This window comes from Dermacentor variabilis, chromosome 1, assembly GCF_050947875.1.
Source record: "Dermacentor variabilis isolate Ectoservices chromosome 1, ASM5094787v1, whole genome shotgun sequence".
NCBI lineage: Eukaryota > Metazoa > Arthropoda > Arachnida > Ixodida > Ixodidae > Dermacentor > Dermacentor variabilis.
In genome coordinates, this window is record NC_134568.1 from 64,921,727 (window position 1) to 64,949,345 (window position 27,619).

Below are 27,619 nucleotides of genomic sequence, written 5' to 3' on the forward strand. Positions count from 1 at the left end.
ACAGTAACTTTATTCGGAAAGAGCTTTAGCTTTCTTTAGGCTCACCAAGGCCGACTGATTACTTGACTGGTACTTGATAATTGCAAAATAATCGAAAAAAATTATAAAGTCTTCAGCATATTTTATGCTAATGTGTTCAGCCACCAGATCAAAGGAACTGATTCATGTTGTGCTGGTCTGTCTCCGCAGGTAATTACACAATTCAGCAATGATAACACAATATATTCAAAGAACTGTCTTTATTGTGCATGTTTCTGCTGAACAGTATGAAAATGACGAACCAGGCTATGAACACGATTTTTCTTCTGGTATTGGCAATGAAAGGAATCATGCATATGCATTATTTGGCAGGATTGCATGTACATGCACTGCTAAGTTTCCACCTCGTTCTGAATGCTGTCGCACTCTTGGACTTTGTACATATGTATACATTTTATATATATAATATATATATATATATATTTGCATAGTCCCACATCACATATTGTACAGTGCATTCCTCATGCCCAGCCTGCTTTTCACACTGTGGAAAAACATTTTCAGCCTTTCCAATGAGTAGCAGCAAACTCTCTAGGCAGGACAGTCAAAATGAGCCTTAAGATGAAGTCAAATGCGTACAATAAGGCAGAGGCACAGCAAAAAACCTATTTACAACAACACAGAACACAACATTATTTGCCGAGTGTCCTTCTGCATTCTAAATCAATGTAGCATTTCACGAGCCTACAGGGCAATCAGCATTGCCAGTTAGTAGCGAGGGTTGTTGCTGCAAGAGTGCACAAACATTGTTTTGGCCCCATCTTGTGAAATAAATATGCTGCAATGATAAAACAAAATCGGAGTACTAAATCTGACACATCCATAGCTTACTGGCAGTTCTCCAGGATTGAGCAAGATTCAGCACGCACAGAAGATACTTACTTGGAAGGAATAGTTACTTTTTTCATGATTCTCGGTACATTCACAAGCCTTCCACACTTATATGTGCTGACCATGGTGAGCTGTTGAAAAATTCGAATACTGATTCACTGCTTATTGTTAGTAACAAGGAGCATCTGAATTGCTGCCATCAGTTATTATCACATTCTTATTTACAAATGATAGTAATACAAAAAAGAGAAAATAAAAACTTATAGTGGTCTGTCTTAAGCTAAACTTCTGTCAACACAATACACTCTTGCAATCTTGAGTAACTGTGAGCAACTTAGTATGTGTTTGATACAACTAATTCAAATTGAGTGACTGTGAAATCGGTGTTTGATTCAAAATATGCCAAATATTTTTGCGTGCAATCTAAATCTTTAATTTATCAGGTGTGGGTTTTATTTGAACATCTTGACTCACTTTGCAAGATCAGGTGTCGGTTTATTTGAACATCTTGACTCACTTTGCAAGATCCAGATTTTGTTTCCCATATTTAGGTTTTCTAGAGTGTAATGACATAACAGTAGACTTAGATTATTAGAACCATAGTTCTTATCAAGAAACTGTACATAGGTAGCTCAATAACGAGCTTAAGAAAAAGCAAGATAAACTCATTTGAACCTACATTGTATTTTCTAATGTACCGTCATTAGATATACAATCACTTGCTGCTTTGCAAATGGTGGATGGACTGGTATCTACTAATACAGCCTTCAAGGATAAAGACTAATGTACCACACACTTCACTGCTGACTGCAAATAACAAAGAAGAGGTACCGGTAAATTTGGCAGTCGTCAGAGAAGTATGTTTGCTTGTCAAGGAAATACAAGGGAAAGCAAAGATGAAGGTTCCCAGCTGCCTTCGTTAGAGCGAAAGCTATGAAGTGACCATAGGCGCTCCACCAAGGTTTGCCATAAAGCCCTTGCTTGATTAAGTATTGTACAGAAGGAACACTTTTGAACATTCTTTGTACAGATAACTCAAGTCTTGTGTGCAGCATCAAAACACAGTACTAAAGTGATGTTTAAGTGCTGGAGGAAATCTAAGCGAGAGAAGCAGCTTATGAATAAGCAGAAGCAAAATGGACCGCATGGCCTGCAATCACTTCAGCAAAGACTTAAAATTGGTCAGCACCACTACCAAGCAGACAACTCATTTTAGGTATTTTTGTTGAGTGGTCAAAGAAGAAGGCAACAAGGGCAAAAGGCATTGGGAGAATTTAGGCAGAATTGAAGAACTGAGAGGATGTTTCAGGGTTTCTGTATGAGAATATACCAAAAAATGTTGGCAGGCTTAGTTTACAAGACAGTAATATGACCAGCATTGTTGTATACAGCTGAAAATAATCATGATGAAGGCTTAAAAATGCGGAAAATAAAGGTGACTGAAATGAGGATGCCGAGATATACCTGTGCAGTGACAAGAAAAGAGAGCTTTAAGTGACTATATCTGAGTATTGTCAAAGTAGCAGCAAGAGACGCAGAGGAATGGTCGAAGTTGCAGCAAAAATGTAAAAAGAAAGATTGAGATGGTTTGGCCATTTAATGAGTAGAGGATATCGACAAGAGTGCCATGAAACTCTGGTGGCAAGACAATATTGAGGAGGACTGAAACATCAAGAAGCTGAGAGATGAGTAGATGACTGATAGGGCGAAGTGAACAAAACTCCTCAGAAACACAGACTCCATAAGAAAATAGGTCATAGTTATATGAAAGTGATGATGCTGGGCATGTAAGTTAATCAGCCCTTTTGAGGATGAGAGATAGGCAAAGCTGCAAAACAGGTTTATTATAAATAATGCTCTGTGCTGCTAGATAAAAACATACCCACCAGCTTTCCTTTTAAACATGTTGTGAGCGACAAGTATAAAAATAGCCCTCTGATCTCAAATTCAGCTGTGCCATACACACAGAACTTCAGTACATGATTGCAACACACATGTTGGAGGCTGACTATGTTAAAATGTACTGGGACAGAGCTACCTCATGCCCATGGCACTCGCTGCCTGAAGTGTGCTTCTGACTTTCATCAAATTAATTAGCAAGCAAGAGCATTTCTCCAACATGTATGTGGTGTGACACGACTGGGCATTTCTATTGATAGCAAATCTATAAACCTACAAATTAAAAAAATAAAACCTGTGTACATGGCATCTTTGTGAGCATCTGCAAGTAGTCCACCACAAAAATGTTCAGCAGGTCAGTTTTTCACTGAAGAGCACAACACACATGGTGTCCTTGGGAAGCTAAGTTGAGTAGTCCACCTCCCAGAATATATATATCTTTTTTCAGTCTGCACTGCACAGTGGCTTAGATAAACACAGAGTCAGTGTGAGTCAGTCCAGGCTGCTGCATAGTTTGCTGCTTGGAGTCAGCTGATCCACCCAGTGCCTGTCCCAAGGGACTGGAAATGCCTTCTGACCAGTCAGACTGTGCTGAATGGGGTGAAGAACTCGACCACTGGCCGGGTGACTCGGGTGATGGCGTCAGGTAGGTCTCACCAGGGTGAAGATAGTGCTGAGGTGTGACCTCAGCCCCACTGCCATGGCTGTGCTGAGATGGTGGCGTAGGGTAGTGGTAGTAGGCTGGCTGTACCGGGTAGTCGTATGTTGGTCCCCCTTGCTGCAACTTGTGCTGGTGCGCAGCTCGCATGGCAGCCATGTGAGTTGGTGATGTTGGAAGTGAGGGTCTCTGCTTGGCAGGTGAAGACGCCATGCTATAGCTGCTCATGCTGGAGGGCACAGAGGTCTGGCGTTGATGCTGCTGTTGCTGCTGCTGCTGTTGTTGCTGCTGCTGTGACATGGCAGCAGGACCTGTGTTAGCATAGGCTTGTAGATCGTACACTCCAGCATAGACAGGCCCCACACAATCCTCGTAGCATGGTGGTTGTTTGGTAAAGGTGGCCACAGCCTCTTGAGGCAAGAACAATGGACCTCCTGGTGACTCGTGAGGCGAGTCAAGCGAGTGTGCAATGTCTGGCAATGGAGGCGGATCCCTACACTTCTTAATAGATGGTGTCCTCCTCTTCGGTACAGTAACCGCAGCAGTGTCAGTTTTGGGGGATGTGGCTGACATGTCAAGTTGCTGCAGGGCACTGGCACCATTCTTGGCCTGTGGCTGCCGTCGCTTGCCCTTGGCAGATTTAGTGGACCCAATGACTGTTGGGCTAGACAGTAGGATTGGTGGGCTGGAGAGCCCTGAAATATGGGGGCTTGGCACATACTTGTCCAGCAGGTCGACAATATCGAGGTGCATGCGATCACGAGCAACATCACGCGGCCGCCTGTCCATGTGGTTGGTGATGTCTCGATTGGCTCCATGGTCAAGCAATGCCTGCACAGCTTGCAAGCTTCCTTCACGTGCCGCAAGGAACAGAGGAGTCTCTTCATGCACATCTTGAGCATCACGATTGGCACCATGAGCCAGAAGCATACGGACTGAAGCAACATCGTTGACAGCGGCCGCCCAGTGAAGTGGTGTACGCGAGTCAGAATCTGCTGCATTGACGTCTGCTTCTGCATTGATTAGGTCTTCTGCCATGCCCTCCATAGCAAGGCGAATGGAAAGAATAAGTGGAGTCATCCCATTGTTCATCTTGGCGTTTAGATTTGTGGCACGATTTCGCAGCAAGATCTGCTGGGGAAAAACAAAGCAACACACAAGAACATTTAGGTCAGGTTTCACGGGCTACATGGTGGCTGCCATTTCTGAGTATGCTTCAGAGTAGCAATTGTCTGTTGTCAGGTGATAACTACTACATCTTGTTCGCACAGTAAATAATATGGCAGCACGTAAATTACATCTGTAATAACAATCTGAAAGCTTACCCTACAGTAAAAATAAGAGCAAAAGAACAGGGCTATTTATGTTGAAAAATAGTTACCTGAAACACTCCTACAGCATCAGCTGCAATAGCTGCATGAAGCGGTGTCCTGCCAGAACTGTCCTGAGCATTGGCATCAGCTCCAGCATCAAGAAGTCGTTTGGCAGCGTCTGCCCGGGCGTAGCGAGCAGCAAGGTGCAACGATGTCTCGCCAGTCTTTTCAGTAGTACTGCCAAGCTGGGCACCTTGCATTAAAAGGTCCTGAATCATACTGGCAGATCCAGTGTCCTCTTCTCCTGGCTCTTCCCCAGTATCCACACCACCGCCACGAAATGAAGCAAGCATCAAAGGCGTCAGGCCACCTGCAGAAAGCATCATTCACATCAACCAATTTTAAACAGAGTTCTAAATCACAAAAAGTACAAGCATTGCCATATTATTACTGGAGTGCAGCATTATTTAGGTGAGCATTATGACTATAAAAAGTTTGAAACATCATGCAAGAGGAGCAGGAAATATAGATGAAAGTGGTAGTAAGACAATATTTCTACAAAACATTGCAATAACTATTCAGAAATCTCTGATGCTCTTGTCAGTTTATCCCGTGATACAACTGCCATATAGATAAAATCTACGATTGTCAAGCTACTGACCACTGAATTCAATTATGATCAGTTTCATTCTGCCCCAAATCTACATTTACACCAAAGGTGATGCAGTGAATGGATGTTTGAAGCATTTTAGAGATTCTCAAGAGACATCAAAAGATATTGTAAACTTTCTTGAGATGTTAATTTTTACACACAGATGGGAAAGGTTTGCAAATTTTCAGAGCCTATGATTGTCCCCTACCCGGGGCAGGTAACAGCTACCACTGCTCCAAGTATTAGTGAAATTGCACTGGTCTGCAATGCCATTAATTTTAATAAGAAATGCACAAATAATTATGAATGGTTAAGTGGGAAAACTTAAAATAAAAAATTACAGAGGACAATATTCCACTCATCAAAATGAAACCTACTAATTTGCCTATGGAGTACAGAAAACTTCACCAAATGAAATTACATAGTTGGAAGCAATCTAAGAATGAAGCAGCAAATGCACCACAGTTCAACTCAAAGAGAATTTATATAGATGCACCAGTCAGTTATGTTGGCTAATTTCCATGATGTCACCATGCAGGCAAACTTATTCAGTATGCCATCATGCCCTCGTGAACAAGTTTATCAGCAATGCTAAAATATATTAAGAGCCACCAAGAGCCTCGTAATTACCCCTGATTACATGCCACAGTTTTCCAAGACCTCCTCAGTTTTAACTTTCAAAATATACCTTTTGATGTAGTGAAAATTTTGGGATTATGTATGTTGTTCTGAAAGTACCCATATCCCAGACAGTGTTTCACCATTGTAAAGAAGTTGCAAAATGTAATGTGCCTTCCTTATAGGCTACTGTGTACATATTCATCTAAAAATCATGGCAGTCACTGAATCTTCTTTATATTCGCTCTTTATATTCACTTGGAATATTCACTTATATTCACTTTATATTCACTCCACATCGTCACCTGTAAGTGACGATGTGGAGATCCAATTCATGTTGAAGCATTGCATAGGCACACTTGTATTATTGCTTCACTTCCACCAAAACGATTTCCCCTCACTGTCATCAAGCGTGCTTGTTTTTTCTTTCCCCTGCACATTTCACATGGCATATTACATATACTTAAATATGTGTGCAGGCCTTCTTTATAAAGAAGCTGCACATATATACTTAAATATGTGTGCAGGCCTTCTTTATAAAGAAGCTGCACAAGTGGCCTCACTTAACTTTTCATAGTCTGTAGGCTAGTCTATCTATAGCATGGCACATCAAAGCACTCTCTCATGTGGCGTTCGTTCCCGGACACAGTCGCAACAGATGGCAAGCATCCTTTGCATTCATGTGCGTCGTGAAGCACAGACATTTAGTGCTTGCATATAAACCCAGAAATTGTGGCAGCCTTTCTTGCTTTGTCCTGTGAAAAATTTCACTGCATGGTTTTATGAGTGGGATGGTTAATAATTGACATAACAATTGTAACAGCGCAAACACATGCAACCACAAAGAAACAAGGATGAGACACAGCACTTGTGTCTCGTCCTTGTTTTTTTGTGGTTGCATGTGTTTGCACTGTTACAATTTTTATGTCAAGTATGCACCAACTCACCCAGAAAGAAGTTTTAATGAAGTTTTAATGGTTAATAAATGACTGATAAAGTTTGTCATTAGTGGTGCAAAACCACAATGGCTAGAGAGCGCAAAAAACCAGTGGCAACAGGTTTGTAATGAGACCAACTTGAAGAGTCAAATGCATACCTTAGGTTGACACTGAGAATAGTGGGTTCTAAGCTCACTTGTTTAAAAGAGACCTTTTGTCATACCACAGCTAGCATTTATGTGCAGTTCCCAAGAACCCACAATGTCCAGTGCCCACCAACACCTACACACAATTGGCATTTCTGATCGAATAACTGTCTATAGTGAAATTGTAATGCTAGATATATTTTATCACCTTGCTTGAATGGAGTTTCCTGGCTACCCAGCCTACATAACAAATTCAGTTTGCCATGCTACATTTATAACACAGTAAAATGCCATAACGAGAAGAAAGGGGATTAACCAAGGGACACGATTTTTACTAGTCACATAAGCCAACAAACACTGACACCAAGGACAACATAGGGGAAGTTGCTTGTGCTTAATAAATGAAATAAAGAAACAATAAATTAATGTAAATGAAAGCGGATGAAAAAACAACTTGCTGCAGGTGGGGAACAATTGTTTTTTTCATCCACCTTGATTTTGTACTGCTTGGTCGAAAATCCCACCTGCTTGCTGCATCTAGCAAACGCGGATTGCTCATCATGGGTAACGATCTTGCTAGTTACCGCTCTCTTATAGGCACATTCACCAGTTTGCACTGTAGAAACGTCTTACGCTGGTCAAACGTTTGCACCACTTATCTTTTGTTCTGCCCTGTTCCTACAGCGTGCATCATGCACGCTGTGCACCTTGCCTTGTCACAAGTTTGTTGTGGTGCTCTGGTGACGTTGAGCCCAACCCCAGTCCTGGTGACAGCAAAATACTTGACGCTATTCTCGCCGAACTAGAAGCTTCTGACGCAAGAAATATTGACTTCCAAAAGGGTACCAAGCATCAGCTGAATGGCATTGCAGAAAAAATTTATGACCTTGCCAAACGCATGTCCACTCTTGAAACTGATGTGGACAGGTTGAAAATAAGTAACATCTTCAATGATTAATTCATTGCAAATAAAAATAGACCACCTATTGGGCACTTTGGATGACCTAGAGAACAGATCTAGGCGAAACAACCTAATTGTGAAGGGCCTTCTAGAGGGGCAAACCGGATGATGGGATGATACTTGGATGAAATTAACATTCCACGCGAGTTTCATGCAAGCCATGGATGGCTTCAGTGCTTCATGCGAAGATGTGGATTTTTTATGCGGTAGCGGCGAACAACCATGTGCTTCCCGATGCCTACGAAGAAAAATTTTTTAACTTTCAACGATATGTCATCACATTTCAGAAGGAGCACAGCTATTTGCTGTCTCAGGTAGGGAATGCTGATCAGACATCTGTGTACATTGAGATGCCAATGGACATGACCATGGAAAAAAAGGGTTCCAAATCAGTCAGCGTGCTGACTGGCGGAAATGCTAAGCTGCGCTGCACAGTCGTGTTATGTACTTTGGCTGGCGGCACGAAACTGCACCCGTATGTCATTTTCAAATGCAAGATGCTATCTAGCACCCCACTGCCCCCAGGAATCGTGCGTGCGGAAGAAAATTTCTGGATGAACAGTGGCCTAGTCGGTGACTGGCTTCGAGTAATCTGGAAACGAAGACCAGGTGCCTTGCTGGTGCACCGGTCGATGCTCGTACTGGATTCCTTCCGAGACCACTGCACTGATGCGGTGAAGGCTTGCCTCAGCGAGATGGCACCGACCTCGTTATAATACCTGGCGGCATTACGTCCATGCTACAGCCACTCGACGTGTGCGTGAACAAGCCGTTCAAGGCACACGTGAAGCGGCTGTATGTCCAGTGGATGGCCGACGGTCCTTACGCCCTCACACCGACGGGACGCATGCGAAGACCCGATATTCCATTGCTGTGCCAGTGGACTGTGCATGCGTGGAAAGCAATACCGGCCGACTTGGTGCGTAGAAGCTTTAAAAAATGTGCCATCAATAACAGCTTGGATGGTTCCGAGGTCGACTACGTCTTTGAGAGTGGCGATGAAGCCTCGGATGGCAGCAGTGAGAGCGGCGACGATTGAGAATCGGATAACCAGTGACGTGGTGGTGGTTGTTTGAATAAATATTCTGAAAATTATGTAACGCACGATATAACACGCACGAGGTAAATGTGCGGGTTATACACGAGGTTTTTTTTGTTTTTTTTCGTGGAGTTCAATGTTAGGGGTGCAGGTTATACGCAGGGGCTGGTTATACACGAGTAAGTACGGTAAATAAAAAATAAAGAAAGAAAATGCGTAGGATCCAGCACAAAACAAAATAAATTTGCATGTAATGATCTGAAAAAAAGAAAAACAAATCCTCTAATTATGTGCAGGCTTTTATGGTAATGCACTCCATAATGCCCATCTTTGAGCATATCCACTTCGATCCATATATGTAATATATGGGTGCCTTCCTGTATGCCACCTGTTGTTGCCTATGAACACAGGTGCTCAGCCTGTTGATTACAAACAACTCAGTAATGCTTTTCTAGTTTAAGTGTTTCAAGGCACTTTTCTTCCTCTAATATCCCTAGGATTTGAATTTGGTATTATCTCAATGCAAAGAAACTTTTGAAGACTGATAATTATCATACGTACCAGGTCCTCTGACGTCAACATTGTGGTCGAGATCACTGCCTTGTGGTGGGGTGAGTGCTTGCAACACTTCAGGCAGACGCACGTCTGCAGCATCCAAATGTTGCTGGGTCCATGGTCGAGGGTCCCGTTCATCCTCGTAGTCCGAGACAACTGTGTCCCCGCATCCCGAGTCTGGTGAGCCTCGTGCACGCTTTGCAGGAGGTCGCTCCCCCTCATCGTCGCTCCATGCCTCTGGGGGTCCATCACCATTTGCTTGAGCAACTCTGCAGTGCAGTTTAAAATGAATTGTGAATGTAAAAACAGCAGCACTTGCGCAGCTCACCAAAGAGAAGTCACCAACTAGCCATTCCTTCCATTCATATCCGTTTATAAAATACCTGTTTAATTAGCCAGATTTGGTCTGCATCAAAGCTAGAGGACAATAAAGTTAGTAGAAGATATGAAGACTTCGAAGATTTAGTTATAGAGTAATAAATCATAAGGAGTCATAAATGAACCAGCACCGATGAAAGTGCACAGAAAATGTGGTACAACAGGTATAATACCAATGCTTCAATGAGTGCCCCACTTAACCAATGAACCACTCCAACTACATGCATACACATGAGCAGACAGATAGTTATACAGGCATGGAAAACATACACAAGCATCCATTTATTTGCACGCTTGAGATCTCAAGCTTGTTACTTGCCTCATCTCTTGCCCATCAGGACCCTTGCGCCTTGAGCGGCGTCTCTGGCCACTGCTGGTGCTCAGAAATCCCTCAGGAAACCATGTAATACCCCGGGCACGTTTCTTCTGGGTGGTGAAGAGGACACCGATAAGAAGCCCAGCTAGCAGTACACCAATGAGGCCGATGACAATGTGCAGTGCACTAGTACGGCTGCCTTCGCCTCCAGCACCATCCTGCTCGGTACCGGAGCCTAGTACTTCTTGGATATGAAAAGGTGTCTCTAAGGCATGTCTGGCCTGTGCTGCTGCCAAGAATTCAGCTGCCTTGGCTGCAGATTGAAAGCATTCACTTCCCTGGGACTTGAGGCAGCGACGATTGTCAATTTCAAGATGCACAAGTGTTCTGAAAAAGCAGACAGAACTTGGTTCAGAATTTGTGCCACAATACTCTGGTGGTAGCATGAGCAGAAGCACCGCAGGTCATCAATACTTACCCTGTGCGCGGCACAGGAAGGACAGAGTGGTTGGGTAGTTGGCCTTCTGTTGCTTTCCAGGGGTAAATCATGGCCTGACCATTAGGGTCCTTTTTGAACAGCACATTGGTGCGTAGTGCATGTCCTATGTCACGAAGGAAGGCTACTGTGTTGTTCTTGAAAACCTGCAATATGGAAATACAACTGTTTAGTCATGAGCTCAGTGAAACTGTGTGGGTGCTGATGCCTGTGTGCTTAACGTAAGAGTTCTAATTTTAGGCCTGCTCCATTTTTTATGAGCTTTCTTGCAGCAATAGCCGTTATGAGCTCTTAGCCATTTGAGGACGCCATCAATATTACCAAATGTTCAAAAAAGAGCCTGTCTTTGCAGGCTCTTTTTGCAAGTGGGAGAGTACCATAGATACACCACCCAGGTTGATGCACAGATGTCATGGCAATATACGAGGTGTTACACTGCTTAATCACATGATCATAACATCACCACCGGTTCACTACAAAATGTAGTAGTACAACAATACACAAAAGTCAAGATAGAACTTGGCACCTCAGATGCTGCTGCGAGCGCATTATAGTAGTTTGATACAGGCCTGCAGGGGCTTTTTGGTGTTGCATTTTGCTCCAACACATTTGTTCTATTTTTAGTATGCCAATAATGATTGGGTAGTAACAAAAAGGAGCAAACCTCTGGCTCAATGGAAAGCATGATGACAATGGAACCCTCAGCAAGGTATGGTGGTCCTTTTTCACAGTCCAAGCCATCCCAGTTGCATTCTTCATTGTTGCAGCCTTGGTCACAGAATCCATTACCATAGTTCCTCATGCAGTAAGTGTCATAGTGTTCACTGTAAAAAGAAACAAGTATGTACGTTACATTTATATTAAGACAAGTGGAGTTTGCTAAAACTACAATAAACTATAAGCATTCGAAAATTTCACTTTGATTTTCTTGGTATTTCTGTTATAGTAAACAAACCATGCTTACTTGCAAGGTTGAAGGTCCTTCTGACAGTCAAAACCATCAAAAAGGCAGTCAATATTGTTGCATTCCATGTTGCATTTGCCGTCTCTGAACACATCCCAACATTTGATCGCAGCAGTACAGTTCATCCATGGGTTGATACCTAGTCAGGGCATAAAAATTTCACTGTCAGTGCAGAAGTGTCAAAGCACAAAGAAAAATATTCTTTGGCGACTGCTTGATGCAAGGAATGCTGTCATGCAGCCTGAAATTACCTAATGAACAGTCACCACCGTCAAAGTCACAGGCATACGTGTTGCACTCTTCATCACAATGGCGGTTGCCTGCCTTCTTTTCACACCGGCGCATGGTGCACTGCTTCTTTTCCTCTTCGAGGGATTTCAAAAATAAGTCATAGATGCCTTCCACAGGTGGTGCCAGACTTCCTCTGTAGCCACCATCGTACTCTTCGCAGCGTAGTCCTTTCCACCTGGCAGGGCAGTCACACTCTATCCTGCCGCCTGTGACTTCTCTGCAAACTCCTCCATTTCGGCAAGCCCCTAATGTGCAGGCACTCTTACTGAGTTCTTCTTCAATTATTTCACACAGACTACCGGATGTCCTATGAGGGCAGACACAAGAGTGGCCCCGACACTGACCTCCATTGCGGCATGGCCACTTCTCACTACAGCTCTGGTTGGCACAAGTCTCACCACGGAAACCCTCTTGGCAGATGCACATTGGTCCACGAGGTCCAGGATGGCAGATGCCACCATTCAAACAAGGGTTTGATGAACATGGGTCCACTTTAAGCTCACAGTGCCTACCAGCATGTCCTGGGCGACAGTCACAACGGTAGTCATCAATTAGCTGGACACAGTCAAGTGTGCCCACTGGATCGCAGGGCTTGGAGAGACACTCATTGACATCTCCTTCACACCGTGGTCCCACGTATCCTGGCCTGCATTCACATTCGTAGCCATTAACTCTATCAAGGCATGTTCCACCATGATGGCAGGCACCTTCAAAGCATTCGTTGACATTGTGTTCACACAAGATTCCTACTGTCCCATGACGGCAAGAGCAGGCAAACTTGTTAACAAGATCGTGGCAGGTACCTCCATTGTGACATGGATTGGGGTCACAGTCATTGATATTGTATTCACAGTTGAGCCCCTGGAATCCTTCTGGGCAATCACATTTGTACTGGCCTATTAGATTTTGGCAGGTTGCTCCATTTTGACAAGGGTTGCTAAGGCATTCATTAACTTCGCGTTGGCAGTAGCTGCCTTCATAGCTCTCAGGGCAGAGGCAGCGATGGCTATTCCCGATGTTTTCACACATGCCGCCATGCTCACACAGGTCTGATACCTTGATACCTGCACACAAACATGGGAATTTTTGAGGGATTTCACATGTTCATAACAAAGAAAAGTTATGACAGCAGTTATAACAACAGTATAATATGGAGTTCATCAAAGTGTTTTGTTCTTAGGCACTGCGGTTCCATAAATGTAGACTGACCTTTCTGCAATGCAGCATCTTCACATGATACCATGGATACATCACAAAGTAGACCAGTCCAACCAGGTTTGCAGATGCACCGATATGTGTTATTGGACTGCTTACAAGTAGCTCCATTGAGACATGGTGTTGTGGCGCACCAGTCCACTAGTGTCTATAAAAGAAAAAAAGTTTAAAATCACCTCCCACCTATAGCTTTCATTTTCTAAAAAGGCAATTACAAGTGAAAGGAAGCTCTTCAGTACCCTACAGTGACATCAACAATACAAGATTTTATTTTTTTTTTTACATTGCTGTAGTAGGTCCACATAGTGCGCTCCTATGGCATATCCAGACTATGAATAATGACGTATATGATATACTGCATTTATTCTTTTATAAGAAATTCTAAATGAGTTGTCGAAGTTTTCCTTCATTTAAGCACACACCATGCAAAAGACTCCCGTGACGAGTGCCAAACTATTTAGCGCAGGGAGAGAGAGAGATAAAATATCTTTATTGAAAAGTCCCTGCTGGGTTCGAAAGGGGAACGAAGAGGCTCAGAGGCTAGCCCCATAAAGCTCCCCTTTCCATCAGACGCAGGCCAGGCCTTGAACCATAGCAGTGTGAATCAGTCACTCAAAACTTCACCTTCCATTTACAAATTCAAAGTCCCGCAGCACATTCCACAAGCATTTGCTTCAACGTGTATTTTACACAATGAAAAACAGTTTAAGCTATTAATAGATGCAGGCTTAATATGCAGTAGCTCAAGAAAATATATTTAGCATGAAATTCAGGAAAATAGTGATGTGTCACAGCCCACCTCACAACGAGGTCCCGTGTAGCCAAACGGACAGTGACAGGTGTGATATCCAATGTGATTGACACAAGTGGCTCCATGAGCACAGGGCTGGGAGTCACATTCATTGATGTGGTACTGGCAGTTTGAGCCTGTGTAGCCTGGACTGCACTGGCAGGTATAGTTGTTTACACCATCGACACAGGTTCCACCATTCATACATGAGCTGCACAGGAGAAAGCAAAGGCACATAAATATCCTTTACAGCACCATTCCCAAGCTACAGTAAGCTTGTGACGTATTCTCAGACAGTCAATTTCGGCTATATCACTTTCAGTGCGCGCTTATTGGATTGTTGAGCAAAAATGGATGAGCTGATTGGCTGGCTGAGCACTACATCACACGAAACAGTAGTATCGCTGAAAGTGATTGTCCAAGAATGTGTCCCCTTATTTCAATGAAAGCACCTTTACAGATTACATTTTTGAGTAAATTATATAAAAAGGGAATGTACAACTGGACAGTCTTATAAACAGTATGCCAAATTAAACATCCACAAATGTATAGCTGGTTGTATGAAACACATCCTTCATGCCCTCCTTCACATAAGCCAGTACTTTGCAGCTACACAAACATAAAATATTGAGCTGCAGCTGCAGTACCACAGCTTCTAAGTTCCTCTTGATTCTGTAGGAGTTGAAATTTCTTTGCATAAGCAGTAATGCCAAAAATAATCTTGAAGATATTTTTTTTCCTATTAAGAAATAACTTTCTATAACCAAAGTAAATTAGTCTGTAAGAGGAGGTCGTCTAGAAACAATGCCATGGTTCAGGCACTACGACACACATTACGAGCTCCATTCTGAATGCCACCTCTTGCATCACATACCTCCCTTCACATTGGACGGTCACCGGCATCATGCTGCATCATGAGGAGCTGCAGCTGTCTTTACCATCAAATTAAGATGTATGCTTGTTTCATTGTCATTATTTGGTTATAGGTATCCATGTGTAGAGAATGAACAAGCATCTCTAAAATTTTGTCAGTAGTTCTTTAAGCTAGAACTTGCGTTTTGCTCTAATATTTATTGAGCCACTTCATGACTGCTGGCTGCATCTATACAACCTACAGTTGTGGAAACATCAATGTATGCTATGTATAACATACGCACATATGTCATAGCTGAATAGGTTATGTTACTTGTTCAGTCAGAAATCTAAAATTGTACACATGCAATTTAGATTTTCAGGCTCATTTTATCATGCTGTATGCCTATTCAATCAGCAATTTATAATCAATAGTATGCTTAAAAGTGAGCATTAAAGGGACCCTGAAAATAATTTGACGATTTTGTACAAATGTACTGAGTCGTTAGAGAGACCTTGCACACCTTTGGACACTGCAAAGAAAGCTTCACTAAGCGTGGCCTCCAAACCGCAGCCGGATGTGGTGTTTTTTAATTATTTTTTTAGAGTAATGTGATGCGATTGTGATTTGATAGCAGCACATTTAAGTGGGGCTTATAGTGGGCTAAGGCCTAAAGATGTTCCCACTGAGGCATAAAGCAGATTTGTTATGAGTAGTGTTTAAGAATTCACAGTGCATTTATATTCTCTGGTGAGTCTATGAATTTAGGAGGCTTACCTTGAAGTGCAGTCTTGATCATTTGTTTGACAATTTGTGCCACTGAAGCCAGGAAGACATGCACAGGCATAGCTGTTGACATAGTCATTGCAAGTCGCACCATTGAGGCAAGGATTGCTGGCACACTCGTCGATGTCCACAGAACAGTGCTTGCCACCAAAGCCATCCACACAAAGGCAGCTGTATTGGCCTATCCCATCAAGGCAAGTGCCTCCATTCTGGCATGGATCTGTTTAAAGCACAGGTAGTAAATGTTTGAAAAGCTGTTAGAAACACTCAAACACATGTAGCCATACTAAAAATACCAATGGTTTCACAGCCGATCAGTGCATGTATGCTTAAGTGCAACCTACACTGCAACCTACAATGACAAATGCATTAGAATAGAACTCACAGGATGCACAGTCATCAGTGTTGATTAGGCAATCCCTGCCTTCATAGCCTTTCGTGCAGGCACATTCGTAGGAACCATTGGTGTTGATGCATGTGGCTTCATTGCGGCATGGTGACGATACAGCACACTCATCAATGTCCTCATCACAGAGCCTGCCTGTAAAGCCAAGTTTGCAAGAGCAGGCAAAATCTAGATAATTTGAAGATGGTGAGCACTGTGCACCATTTCGGCACTTATTTGGTGAGCAAGGATTCAGTTCAACCTCACATGTCGGTCCTGTGAAAGGCACTTCGCACACACATCGGAATGTGCCCACTAAGTCAATGCAACTTCCACCATTGCGACAAGGGTTCGGACTGCAGTCATCCAGGTTGGTTTCACAGTTGCGTCCAGAGTAGCCTTCTATGCAGGCACATGAGTAGTTATTCAAGGCATCGTGGCAGCTGCCTCCATGCTGGCACGGGTTAGATTGACATTCATCGATGTCTTGTTCACAGCGATGGCCACCATAGCCAGGAGGGCAGTGACAGACAAAATGATTCACTTCATCTTCACAGGTACCACCATGCTGACATGGGTTGCTGGCACATTCATTCACATTGGACAGGCAACGAGCATCGAAGTAGCCGCGAGGGCAGTTGCACTTGAAGCCATTGATGAGATCAATGCAAGCACCTCCATTTGCACAAGGGTTGCTGGCACATTCATTGATGTCTGTTTCACAATGAATACCTGAAAATAGACAGCATATCATGAGTCACTCCCCAGTGACAACAATCACGCTTTATAGTAACATGCACTCTCAGAACATAGATATCCTATGGATGTGTTAAATATGTCCTGCGGTCATCCCTCACATGAATGCTTGACCGCACTTTTTGTGCCCTGGGGACATCCCTTGCATGTATGCAAGGGACATCATGGGGACATGCAGTGTACATTTTACGGTCATATGCTAGGTCCTTTTGCACAGTGCTTGCCATAATTTTGTCTATTACAGTTGCAGCAGACACTGTGCAACAGATACAACGGGCAGAGTGCCCACACGTCAAGAAGAGACAGATTGCATGCGCACATCATGCATGCACGTACATGTGTGGAAGTGCAGCATACCCCTAATTCATCTAGGCCTTTTGCTAAGTGCAAGTGGCTTATTGAACTAGTTGAACTTTTCAAAGCAAATTGCATCAGAAAATTTTTAAGCACAACATACACATGACCTGCAGACATCATAGCTTCAGATTGTAATTCAAACATACAAGAAAATGTAATTGTGTTACGAGGAAACTCAAGACAAAGCCTCAATCGGAGGACAAGTATTCATGTATTGGGTATGTCAAAAAATGTCCGTGTGGGATAACCTTGGGACATTCATGGTAGAATATCCAAAGCAGGTCCATGTGCGATATCCTTGGGACATTCGTAACAGGATATATGAAACTGGACATCCAGCAGATGTCCTTGTTGTATCCACAATTATGCATGGACATTGTTGCATGATTCGCATGTTCTGTGGTTGAAGTGTTTTCACTGTGTTAAACTCTCTTGTGGGGATCGTAAAAACATTGACAGATTTATTATGAACAACTAGTATTTTGAAAATTGGGGTGCTCAGCTGCATATTTTCGTAAGAAAACATTAGAAGGCATGCTATAAAAAGAAGTGCTGCTGTGGCAGTTGATGTGAATTATGTAAGGAGGAGCACAACATAGAGTAAAACATGAAAAACAAGTAAATGGAAAGACAATTCATGTTTATATTTTACATACCTGCATATCCTGGAAGGCACTCGCAAGTGTAAGAGTCAATCCCATCCACACATGTTGCACCGTTTCGGCATGGGTTTGAAAAACATTCATTCACATTGAACTGGCAGTCTGGACCAGATGTACCACGGCGACAACGGCACTGGTAGCCATTTACAAGGTCTTCACATGTGCCACCATGCTGACATGGACTGCTTAAGCATTCATTGATCTGGTTTTGACAGAGAAGGCCTGTGTATCCAGGGTGACAGTTACACGTGAAGGCATTTGTGCCATCTATGCAATCTCCATGGTGGCACGGAGAGGACTGGCAGTCATCCATATTAGTTTCGCAATTGCTTCCAGTAAAACCTGCAAAAAACAAGAAATTTGTCTGATAGTGCTTCCTAGGCTGTAACCATTGGACTCTTGCCAATGTGCACTTTTCTTTAAAATATTGTGTGCTTTAAGGCTGAGTGTTTTTCCAAGTTCTTTGCCCAACATTGTGTACAATATCTTGCATCTGAACTTACCATAATATTTATTCTTTTGTGGATGTGTCTGTGTGCAGTGAGGCACACAGACACATCCAAGGACCTATGCATGTTTGTGACATGACCAACACAATTATGTGGTTGTGTGGATGGTCTCAGTAATTGTGCAGTCGAATAAACTTGACTGAGTATCTCGACTTAAGTGCACACTCAATCATTTGTCACCAATGTCAGTGCCCTTAGTCAACCCCACATCAGATTATTAAGCAGACCACTTGCTTCATGGTCACAATCACTATATGGGTCATGTGAAAGACTGTATTAAACGCTTGTCTGCTCGAATTTTACAGTAATCAACAACCTGTAAGGCACTTTGAGTCTGCCACGAATTTATTTACACTAATTTGGTCTGACCAACTAGGAACATTGCTGTCATCTCAACAGAAGTTTGTGCAAGAAACACCCGACACAGATTTTTATGCTATGCTCAAACCAAAAAGTGTTTGAATACATGAGTGTCGGCTCAGTGCAGCCTATCTATGACACAGTCTGCTGCATTGTGCACACAATGATCGGCTACCAACTGTCTGATACAACCCCAAACACACAACGGGTGGTTGGTTTCTGTATTGTTTGTTTTTAGCACTGCATACCAACATAAGGTACCAAAAGCGATTTGGCCTTTAAGTATTGCTGTACAACCACTGTACCTAAACTGGTTTCTAATCTTTATGAGATTTGCAAGTTAATTTTAAATATGAGTCATAGGCAAATGTGAGCTCATTGTGTATAGAAGGGACTACTATAATAAAATCTGGCCATAGCTATTCCTATCAGTGAGCATGCACCCATTAAGCACTGCATGAATTTCATGCAGCAACTAACCACTGGCTGTTTCACCTTCCAAGTTAAGATATGCAGAAAAGAACACAGCAGATTGTTGCTGAGATTTAAAAGCTGGCCTAGAATGGGGAACAAACCTGGTGGGCAGTGACAGGTGTAGCTGGCGATTCCATCATGGCAAGATCCTCCATTACGGCATGGAAATGAGGAACAATCATCTTCATTGGTCTCGCATTTTTTGCCTGAGAATCCTACAGGGCAGAGGCACTGAAAGCCATTGATGCGATCGCTGCATATTCCTCCATTTAGGCATGGGTTGGGCAGGCACTCATCAATGTCCACTTCACAGTGCACTCCCCGGTAGCCTGCATTCAGACAAGAAGTGTAGATGAAAATGATTAAAAATAAGCATACTCTCTTTGATTCTTCTTTGCATGGTCTCATCATAGGGCAATGGTCTTATTTGTGGCGCTTATATTTCTGGAGGTTTAGTTTATAGTGAAATAACTTAGTTTACCTCTTATGAAAAAATATTTATTGATATTTGCAAGTTCTCCTTTTTAAATATAAGTGAATAATGTGATCAACTTCTGCAAGGCATTCCTGATGGGCATACAGCTAGGGCTTTTCAAACACAACTATGCTTGTCTGTCTATAAGCAACACCTACTTGGTGTATATTAATATGTCAGCTCTCATAGCAATGGACTAGAAATATTGCATGTAGCTATATTTTCTAATGTGCCCCTTCTCACAATTAAGCATCAAAACAATTAAAATATGCTGTCACTATTCGTTCAAGGCTGAAAAAAGGCAGAGTATTGTTGCAATAGCAATTATATGGGCCCTCCAAGCAAATTTTTGCCGTTATCATCGCCGTGAGGTTTCAAATTTATTGAAGTATACGTATGCTATGTGCCACACCATGCTATATTACATGCGCTATATGCAGGTTATATTGCCACACATTCCATCACTAAAGTTGCTCCTACCAAATCTTACATTCTTGGCAAAATTATTGCCCAGAATTTTGAGAATGGCAGCCCACAAACACATGTCATAAAACAACACACCAACAGTGTATGCCTTTCATATTAAATCTTGTCAAGACTTAAATGCTAAAAGTGCAAAACAATAACAGAGCTCAAACCTTAAAATGATTAATTTTATTGGCGCGGCTGTGCACTACCTCAGGGATCGGCCTAAGAAGGAGGTTTGAAACATGCCCAATATGGAAAGTCACTAAGAAAGACGTTGATTTTAATTAATAAACATAAATGAAATTGTCCGATGGCAGGATTCAAACAGAGGACCTCTAGCACAACAGCTTGTGTTTACTTAGTCAGTTTACTTCAATTCATACTGCCACTACAGCTACGAGTGTTAGACTTCGCATTATTGCTTTGCCTTTATGGTGAAACTCTGATACTTCTATGCATAACCTGAAGTTCCAGGGTGCAAATATTAAAAACAATGTATTTCTTTAAGCTCATGAAGTGATCAACAAGTAAACAAAGGGTTATTTTTGTTGTTTCTTTTTCTTTTTTTAGAAAATTATGCTTAATGCAATATGATTGGCTTCCGTTACGTGTATAAATTCACCTGCCAACTCACTTAGGTTTATGCAAATGGCCACCCATCATTTTAATAATTTTCAGTCATGGTCATTCTGACAGACTAATTTTGGTGACAAAGTGGATGCTTACTACCCCCCCTTTTTTTCTTCCTTGACAGCTTGTAACCTAGCAGTGCTATTTCTTGGAATGAAATGTGTGACTGGATGTCTCTCTTTGTTTTCTGTCAATACACAACTGTCAATGTTGCCATAAGTGCATATAGACAATGAAGCAATGCAATGGGCAATGCAGCAATGCAGGTAATATTAATGATCATGTAACTGCACTGCTTCATTGTCTATATGAACTTATGGCAACATAGACAGCACTGCAGTTACATGATCATTAATATTATATTAATGATCATGTAACTGCACTGCTTCATTGTCTATATGCACCTATGGCAACATTGACAGTTGTATATCGACAGAAAAAGAAAACAAAAAGAGAGATATCCAGTCACACATTTCATTTTGGGTAAAAAATTAAGGCGTATCATTTGCATTACATTTGAATACCCCGATTAGTATATTCATGCAATAACTTCTCTAATTATGAACCAGTCGTGTGCGTGTGTACTGGACGTAACACTGCAGGCGCCCCAGCGATCGTGTTATGAATGAAATGGCCACCATGGGAAAACAGGAAATAGACGCCTACATGTATTAAAACGCCGTTCAGCCAGTGTTCCCCGGCTGCGTGTTTTTTCAGTGGTCGTACGTAGCTGGACTGCCTGTCTCACGCCGGGTCGCGTACGCAAGTGGCCGTATCAGCATCATCTCCATTCTCACGAAAATGCCTGCCGCCGCTGCGGCTCTTTCCTCCTTGTCTTTGCACGAGACTTTCTCACTCGCTTTTTGGGAGAGAAAGGCCCCATCGCGGGCCTTTTCCGATACCATTGCGTTTTCATACACGCTGGCCTGTTGCGCTGACTCTGGGCAGTCCTCTCTCGCCGCGGAAGGTGTACACACGTTGGCTGGCGCGCTCTAATCCACCTCAATCGGGAAATTATCGAGCTGGACTTGTTTGTCATGCGCTTCTCTCAGACTCTGTCCCTTCTCTCCATTCGAGAGACACGGCAGCCGCCGCCAAGGGTCATGGGAGTGGTCTCCCCCCCACTCCCCCTCTCTCGCGGGCCTTGCTCGCTCAGCCCCACTTGGGGGCTGGGAACGCCGCAGCCCAGTTGCTGCCGCTGCTCGGAGGCACACTGCCGCCGCCGCATCCATCTTCAGCCTTGCGCCCCACTCTCTTCCTCCACACCTTTTGCCCTTGCTCACCCACGTGATCAGTCCGCAGACCCTTACCCTCTTCTTTTTCACACAGCCGCCGCGTAACATGACCGAGGAAGCAATGGAAAGGGCGACGCTGCAGAAAAAGGAGAAGGCGGCCTCAGGTAGGACGGCGCCAAGCGACCACCGCACCGCGGCCCCGTCCAAAAACGAAAAACCAGTTCCGTGCCTCTCTTTCTTGAGCATCTCGCGCGCGTGCGATTTTTCTTCGAACCTACTGCCGCGGTATTGAGTGGCTGCTCTTGGCACGCAACATTTCGTACCGACTGCCGCTCTAACGTTCACTTTTCTCGGCGGCTAAACTAGGCCAAGCGCCCTTGCGGCACGCGCTGAACAAACCACTAAATTCAACTGAAGCCTCCTGTAGGGAATTTATTTCAAAGGCTTTCTGTCAAGTCGATCGTTACAGCGCAAGAGAAATTAAATACGCTTCAGGAATCAATGAGGGGAATGCTTTAATCACCGGCGTTATATGCGTGCGTTTAAATCAGCACGTTAGCTGCTCAGGTACTCGGCAATATGTCCGGTTTGTGGAATCCCAGGCCTCCGTCCGCGTTCAGAACTTATGCGCCGTGATTGTTATGACTAAATTCTTTTTTCTGCTGTCGGCATGTTCACGCAACTTCCTAAATGTTTATGACTGACACTGCGATGCTGCGACACACGCGCTATCAGCGGTGTTGCTGTTGTTGTTAGTCCTGCTGTTAGACGTCTGGCAGCATCACACGGTATTTTGAAAACGCCTCTACGTAGAAAAAAAAAAGAAAGAGTACAACTGCTTGAAGTTCACGCCTGTGGCCCGTTCACCTCGACCGGCGCGCGCTATGTCGTCGCCACGTGTGCGGTGTCGGCCACGTTGGTGCGACTAACGCGAAGCAGGTCTGAGGTCATGAATTACGATGGAGCGCGAAAACATCTGCACTGCGTCCGTGCCAGGGGCCTCTTGCGAGAGACATCTGCGCCCGAAGGAGGAGGCTGCCGCAGTGGTGTGCCGGCACTTCCGGTCGGATCTGGCGGGAATGAAAGGCCGCCCGGAGAGGAGGCGCGGATCCCTCGTCGTTTTCCCATGCCCACGGGAGCCGCCGGGTCTCCTCCTCGACCAGGTGCACGGAGCCTTTTTCAAAGAGAGACGCCGCGAGCGGCTCGGTTTCTGTCGACTCACGATTGCGCCGCCCGCTTCCTCCTCCGTCTTCGGGAGACAGAATTGCCCTCCCCCCCTATCACCACCTTAGCAGATTCTTATGTTAGTCACCGCCTACGTATATGCTATACGCAGGGGTTTGCAGTTTCCGGTATGTGCCGATCATAAATGCTGAGGAAGAATTGTCCATTACATTGCATTAGGAATTTGGTATACGCCGAAAAGAACGCACGGGATATGCTAGTCACAACTATGGAAGGCTAGGTGGTGCATTTGACACAACCGCCGATCAACAAGCTTAGTGTATTCTGATAAAGTATTCTTTAAAATCTATATTTTCGCTTCGAAGTAAGAGTTTGATTATTAGAAACGAAAATGAAGGTCGAAGCTCCGTTGAATTTCGCGCCGAAACCTCAGCGCCGGCACACGTCAGTGTGACATCTCGAATTTCAATGTACTTTCTCGTATTTGAGTCGTTGTGGCCAAGTAAAAGTTATCGAAAACTTTTAGTTCAGTCTTGGCTCCCTTTAAATGCCCATCCTTTGTGTAGACTCCCCATGACTTTGGGACCCTCGCCTGCATAGTATCTGTTACTTATTCATTCGTATTGAAGGGAGAATAAACTAAAACTGACCTGAGCGGCCGCTGTGTCGGCCGCTCCCGAAATCCCGCGGCACCATGGCTGACCGGCCTAAATAAACCGCAACTATGGCGGCTACCTCTTCGCGCCGCCTCCCACAAGTTCAAACTGCGTGTACGCCACTGTCTTTGTTAAAATAATGTTCTTTTTTTTTTATTCGCAATGTAAATACGTGTAAACCAGACTTCATCCAGAATGGGCAGAGCAGCATGCTGGCAAGGGCTACCACTCTGCTTGTGCGCTGCTAACGCGTTATTCACGGAGAAGAAAAAAAAATGCGTGGGCGCAGGGGTGGGGAATGTAGATTAGCAAGAAAGAAAAAACGAAAGCTGTTGAGAAATGCAAAAGTAGCTTAGAATGAATGCTAATAGGTATTCGCATAATAGCGAGAAACAAATACTGGAAAACCCCGATATCAAGCCGTACGCACTCGAGGCAAAGCAGCCACTTGCACGAACGCAGCTTGACAACCTGCGCTACAATCGCAACGCGCGAGAGCTGAATGGCACGCATTTTCAATACTCAGCTCCTGTAGATATGCGCCTTTGTGCAGCACTAGAAACTAGTGGCCCAAAAAAAAAAATTACGAGCGTGTAAATTTGTGGTTAGTACTTCTAAGCTCTTTGCTTTCTTAAGAGCTGCAGATTACAGCTCCGCAGAGGCAGGGATCACAAAAGAAAGCAGCCGACAGAACGACGGCGTTCGTTTCTTCCAAGTGTTCTTGCGTAAGAGCAGCTCTGTGAAGTCCGGGCCAGGACGCATCTTCACAAAGCTGTTCGTGCGCAAGGACGACTCGTGCCAGAATTCACAGTCAGCCCAAGAATGAGTTTCCTTCGGCAGGTGGAATCGTGCACTAGCGAAACAACCCTAACAACGGCACCGCTGGTATTGCGAGGTGCTTATATGCACGTTCGCGACTGGGCGTGAGCTCTATGGCCCGCGTTACTTTAGAGTACCAGCGAGAACAGTGGTCGTACCTTTCTCACGTCCTCCCTTCGCAACTCTTCTCGTTTACCCGATGCTCCGAGTTTTCTCACACCGTGTGCACTCGACTTGAAAGAACTGCTTGCAGTCATGGTTTTGTTTGTGTTCTCCCTTTTTTTTCTTTAGTAACTTTGTTTCTCTCCCAGTGTGTGTGTACATGCGTCGGCGCCGCCGTAATCGCATTTGCGCCGCGACTCCAGCCAGAGTGACGCGAAGTGGCGAAGAAACGAACGATTATTTCTTCGCGTGGTCCCGACGTGGGAAGATTACTCTGGGAACAACTCGAGAGCGCTCGCTGCTGCTGGGTTGTCGGCGCTGTTTTTCTCCTAAAATTTTTTTACTGGAACTGCGACGCGCACGTGCACGTTTGTTTAGCGTAAGGCTTAGTCGTACCTGGCTGTGAGTCGCGTCCAGCATTCGAGCTCACTGCATGCGTGCGTTATGTGTTTGTGAAAGCAGAAGGGGGGTAACGCTTGCACGTGTGCGCGCATGCGTTTACTTTCCTTCTGCATTCTGTGCCGACGATCTCTTGATGACGCATTTCCTGATTAGTGCGAATATTTCTTGGTGAGAGCGAGATCGCGATTAGGAAAATCTTTATTCTGTGTTGTTGTGCGGCAAAGTTCATACCGAGTCTTCATGTTACTTATTCGCGCATTATTGCACACTGTTTTCAGGTACTATATATTTATGCACTTGAGCAATCTGATTACACAACGCACCACACTCCGTATTTTTTTTATGTAATCTCATTGTACTAAACAGCAATAAAGTCTCCCGGCGAACGAAAGCTCCAGTCAGGCTCCTCATCTTCTGGTGTTGGTGTTTCAGAAGACAAAGGCACGTGACGCGCTGGCCAACTGCTGGCCAACTCATACTCAGAAAGGACGATCTGCCTTTGGTGACACGCTGTGGGTAGTTGTCCTAAAGCCATACACGTACAGCGCCACCTTGCGCCTTTTTCTTTTGCTTTACGGTAACGACACCATGCCCGCCCTGGCGACGGCGTGCCGCCGATGTCAGAGCTCCGATTGACAGGACGCCGGGGCGCGACCTCCTCCTCTGCACCCTGACCATGCGCAGCAGCCCGACAGCCTCGCCGAAGAACGGCACTCAAACTTCCTGGACCGCGCATTTATGCAAAACCCAGACCCTATCGTGGGCTTGCTCATTTCGCTTTGAACTTGCGCTCGCCGCGTGGTTAACTACTGGGCAGTGCGGGCGCTGTGACCGACTTTTATAACGCCGGCCGACGACGCTGGTGGGGCACTGCACACTGAAGCTTTGTTAGATCGACGTTTGGAGGAGGAGGGGGAAAGAAAGATTCGTACGCCACACTGAAGCAGGAAAATTGGTCGCCGCAAAGCAACAGCCATCAGAAATGGGGCCCGTGTGTGTATACCTCTCGCGAAATGCCCTTCCAAAGCACGCGTGCGAAGACGTTGGGAGAGAGAGCAAAGGGGAATAACGTACGTAACGTAGCGTTTTGCCTTCAGTGTCTCTGTAAATTACCTAGGAGCACATGAACTTACCTACAGCTGCAAAGGAAAAAAAAAAGTCTGGAGACAATTTGGTGCGATTCCGTCTTCGATGTCCCAACTGCCCTTAGCATCATCATCATGATTAGTATTATGAAGCTGACATATTCTCTTTGCTAGTATGTAAACTAACACGCTACTACGAAGCTCTTCTTAAGCAAGAATATCAACCTCATGCTTTCCATGTCTTTAAAGATGACCTTGTTCATACATATTTTAGCAGAGCTGTAGCAAACATGCTTTCCGTGTAACTCCAGAAGAGCAGAAAGGCATTGAGCAGCTCAGCGTCGAATGTTCAATATATTTGCGTATGTATGCGAATGACGGCTGTTACGGTTGAGATACATAGCGTAAGCTTTGTTTTGATTGGGTCAGTCCTCAGCATCCGAGCAGGAGCAAAGTCAGTACTTAATGCTCCTGCTCAGACCGCTCTCAGGCACCGTAAATACTCGCAGCAACTCTACGGTGGACAGGGGCACACTTACCGGGCATGCAGACGCAGCGGAAGCCGCCACGCTCGTCCAGGCAGGTGCCCTCGTTCTGGCAGGGGTTGGAGTCGCATTCGTTGATGTTCACCTCGCATCGGGGCCCAGCGAAACCACGGGTGCAGTTGCAACGGAACGAGCCAGGTGTGTTGACGCAGAGGCCCTGGTGTTCGCAAGGGAAGCCCTGAGCGCACTCGTCCACGTCCTCGGTGCAGTCGACGCCCTGGAACCCATTGGGACATGAGCAGAGGTATGTGCCGTCGATGGGACTTGTGTCGCAGATGGCCCCCGCGTGGCACGGATTGCTGGCACACGCGTCGTCCAAGTGGCACAGCAGGCCCGTCTTGCCGGGTGCACACTGGCAGTAGAAGGAGCCGACTCGGTCGTGGCACGTGGCACCGTTGAAGCACGCGGCCACGGCGCAATCGTCGATATTCTCCGAGCAGTCGGCGCCCGTCCAGCCATTGACGCAGATGCACGAGTAGCCGCCTACCGTGTTGGTGCACGTGGCGCCATTCTTGCACACGCTGGGCCGCATGGCGCACTCATCCACGTCCTTGGTGCAGTACGGCCCCGTGTACGTGGGCGGACAGTGACACGTGTACGAGTTGACGCCGTCGAGACAGGTGGCGCCGTTCTGGCACAGGTTGCCTGGGCAGTCGTCCACGTTCGTCTCGCAGTTGGTCCCCGTGAAGCCTGCGCAATAAACAGCTGTCAGTGCC

The 27,619-nt window shown here is 44.8% G+C and overlaps 1 protein-coding gene across 2 annotated transcripts in view; it reads right to left on the minus strand.

The window, feature by feature from the left end:
• Positions 1-222: 222 nt before the first annotated feature.
• Positions 223-27,619, minus strand: part of N (neurogenic locus Notch protein) — an 81,336-nt gene continuing 53,939 nt past the window's right edge. The window contains exons 6-20 of one of the 2 annotated variants that reach the window (XM_075688268.1): positions 26,898-27,593; positions 19,343-19,570; positions 17,893-18,240; positions 16,124-16,855; positions 15,730-15,958; positions 14,109-14,310; positions 13,304-13,457; positions 12,055-13,158; positions 11,804-11,942; positions 11,504-11,663; positions 10,822-10,985; positions 10,347-10,730; positions 9,656-9,918; positions 4,809-5,110; positions 223-4,561 (exon numbers count right to left, since the gene is read on the minus strand). In XM_075688268.1, the coding sequence (XP_075544383.1) occupies positions 3,236-4,561; positions 4,809-5,110; positions 9,656-9,918; positions 10,347-10,730; positions 10,822-10,985; positions 11,504-11,663; positions 11,804-11,942; positions 12,055-13,158; positions 13,304-13,457; positions 14,109-14,310; positions 15,730-15,958; positions 16,124-16,855; positions 17,893-18,240; positions 19,343-19,570; positions 26,898-27,593 (6,431 nt within the window). In that variant the 3' untranslated portion in view covers positions 223-3,235. The remainder of the gene's footprint in view (positions 4,562-4,808; positions 5,111-9,655; positions 9,919-10,346; positions 10,731-10,821; positions 10,986-11,503; positions 11,664-11,803; positions 11,943-12,054; positions 13,159-13,303; positions 13,458-14,108; positions 14,311-15,729; positions 15,959-16,123; positions 16,856-17,892; positions 18,241-19,342; positions 19,571-26,897; positions 27,594-27,619) is intronic. The other variant, XM_075688271.1, reaches the window with a different exon arrangement.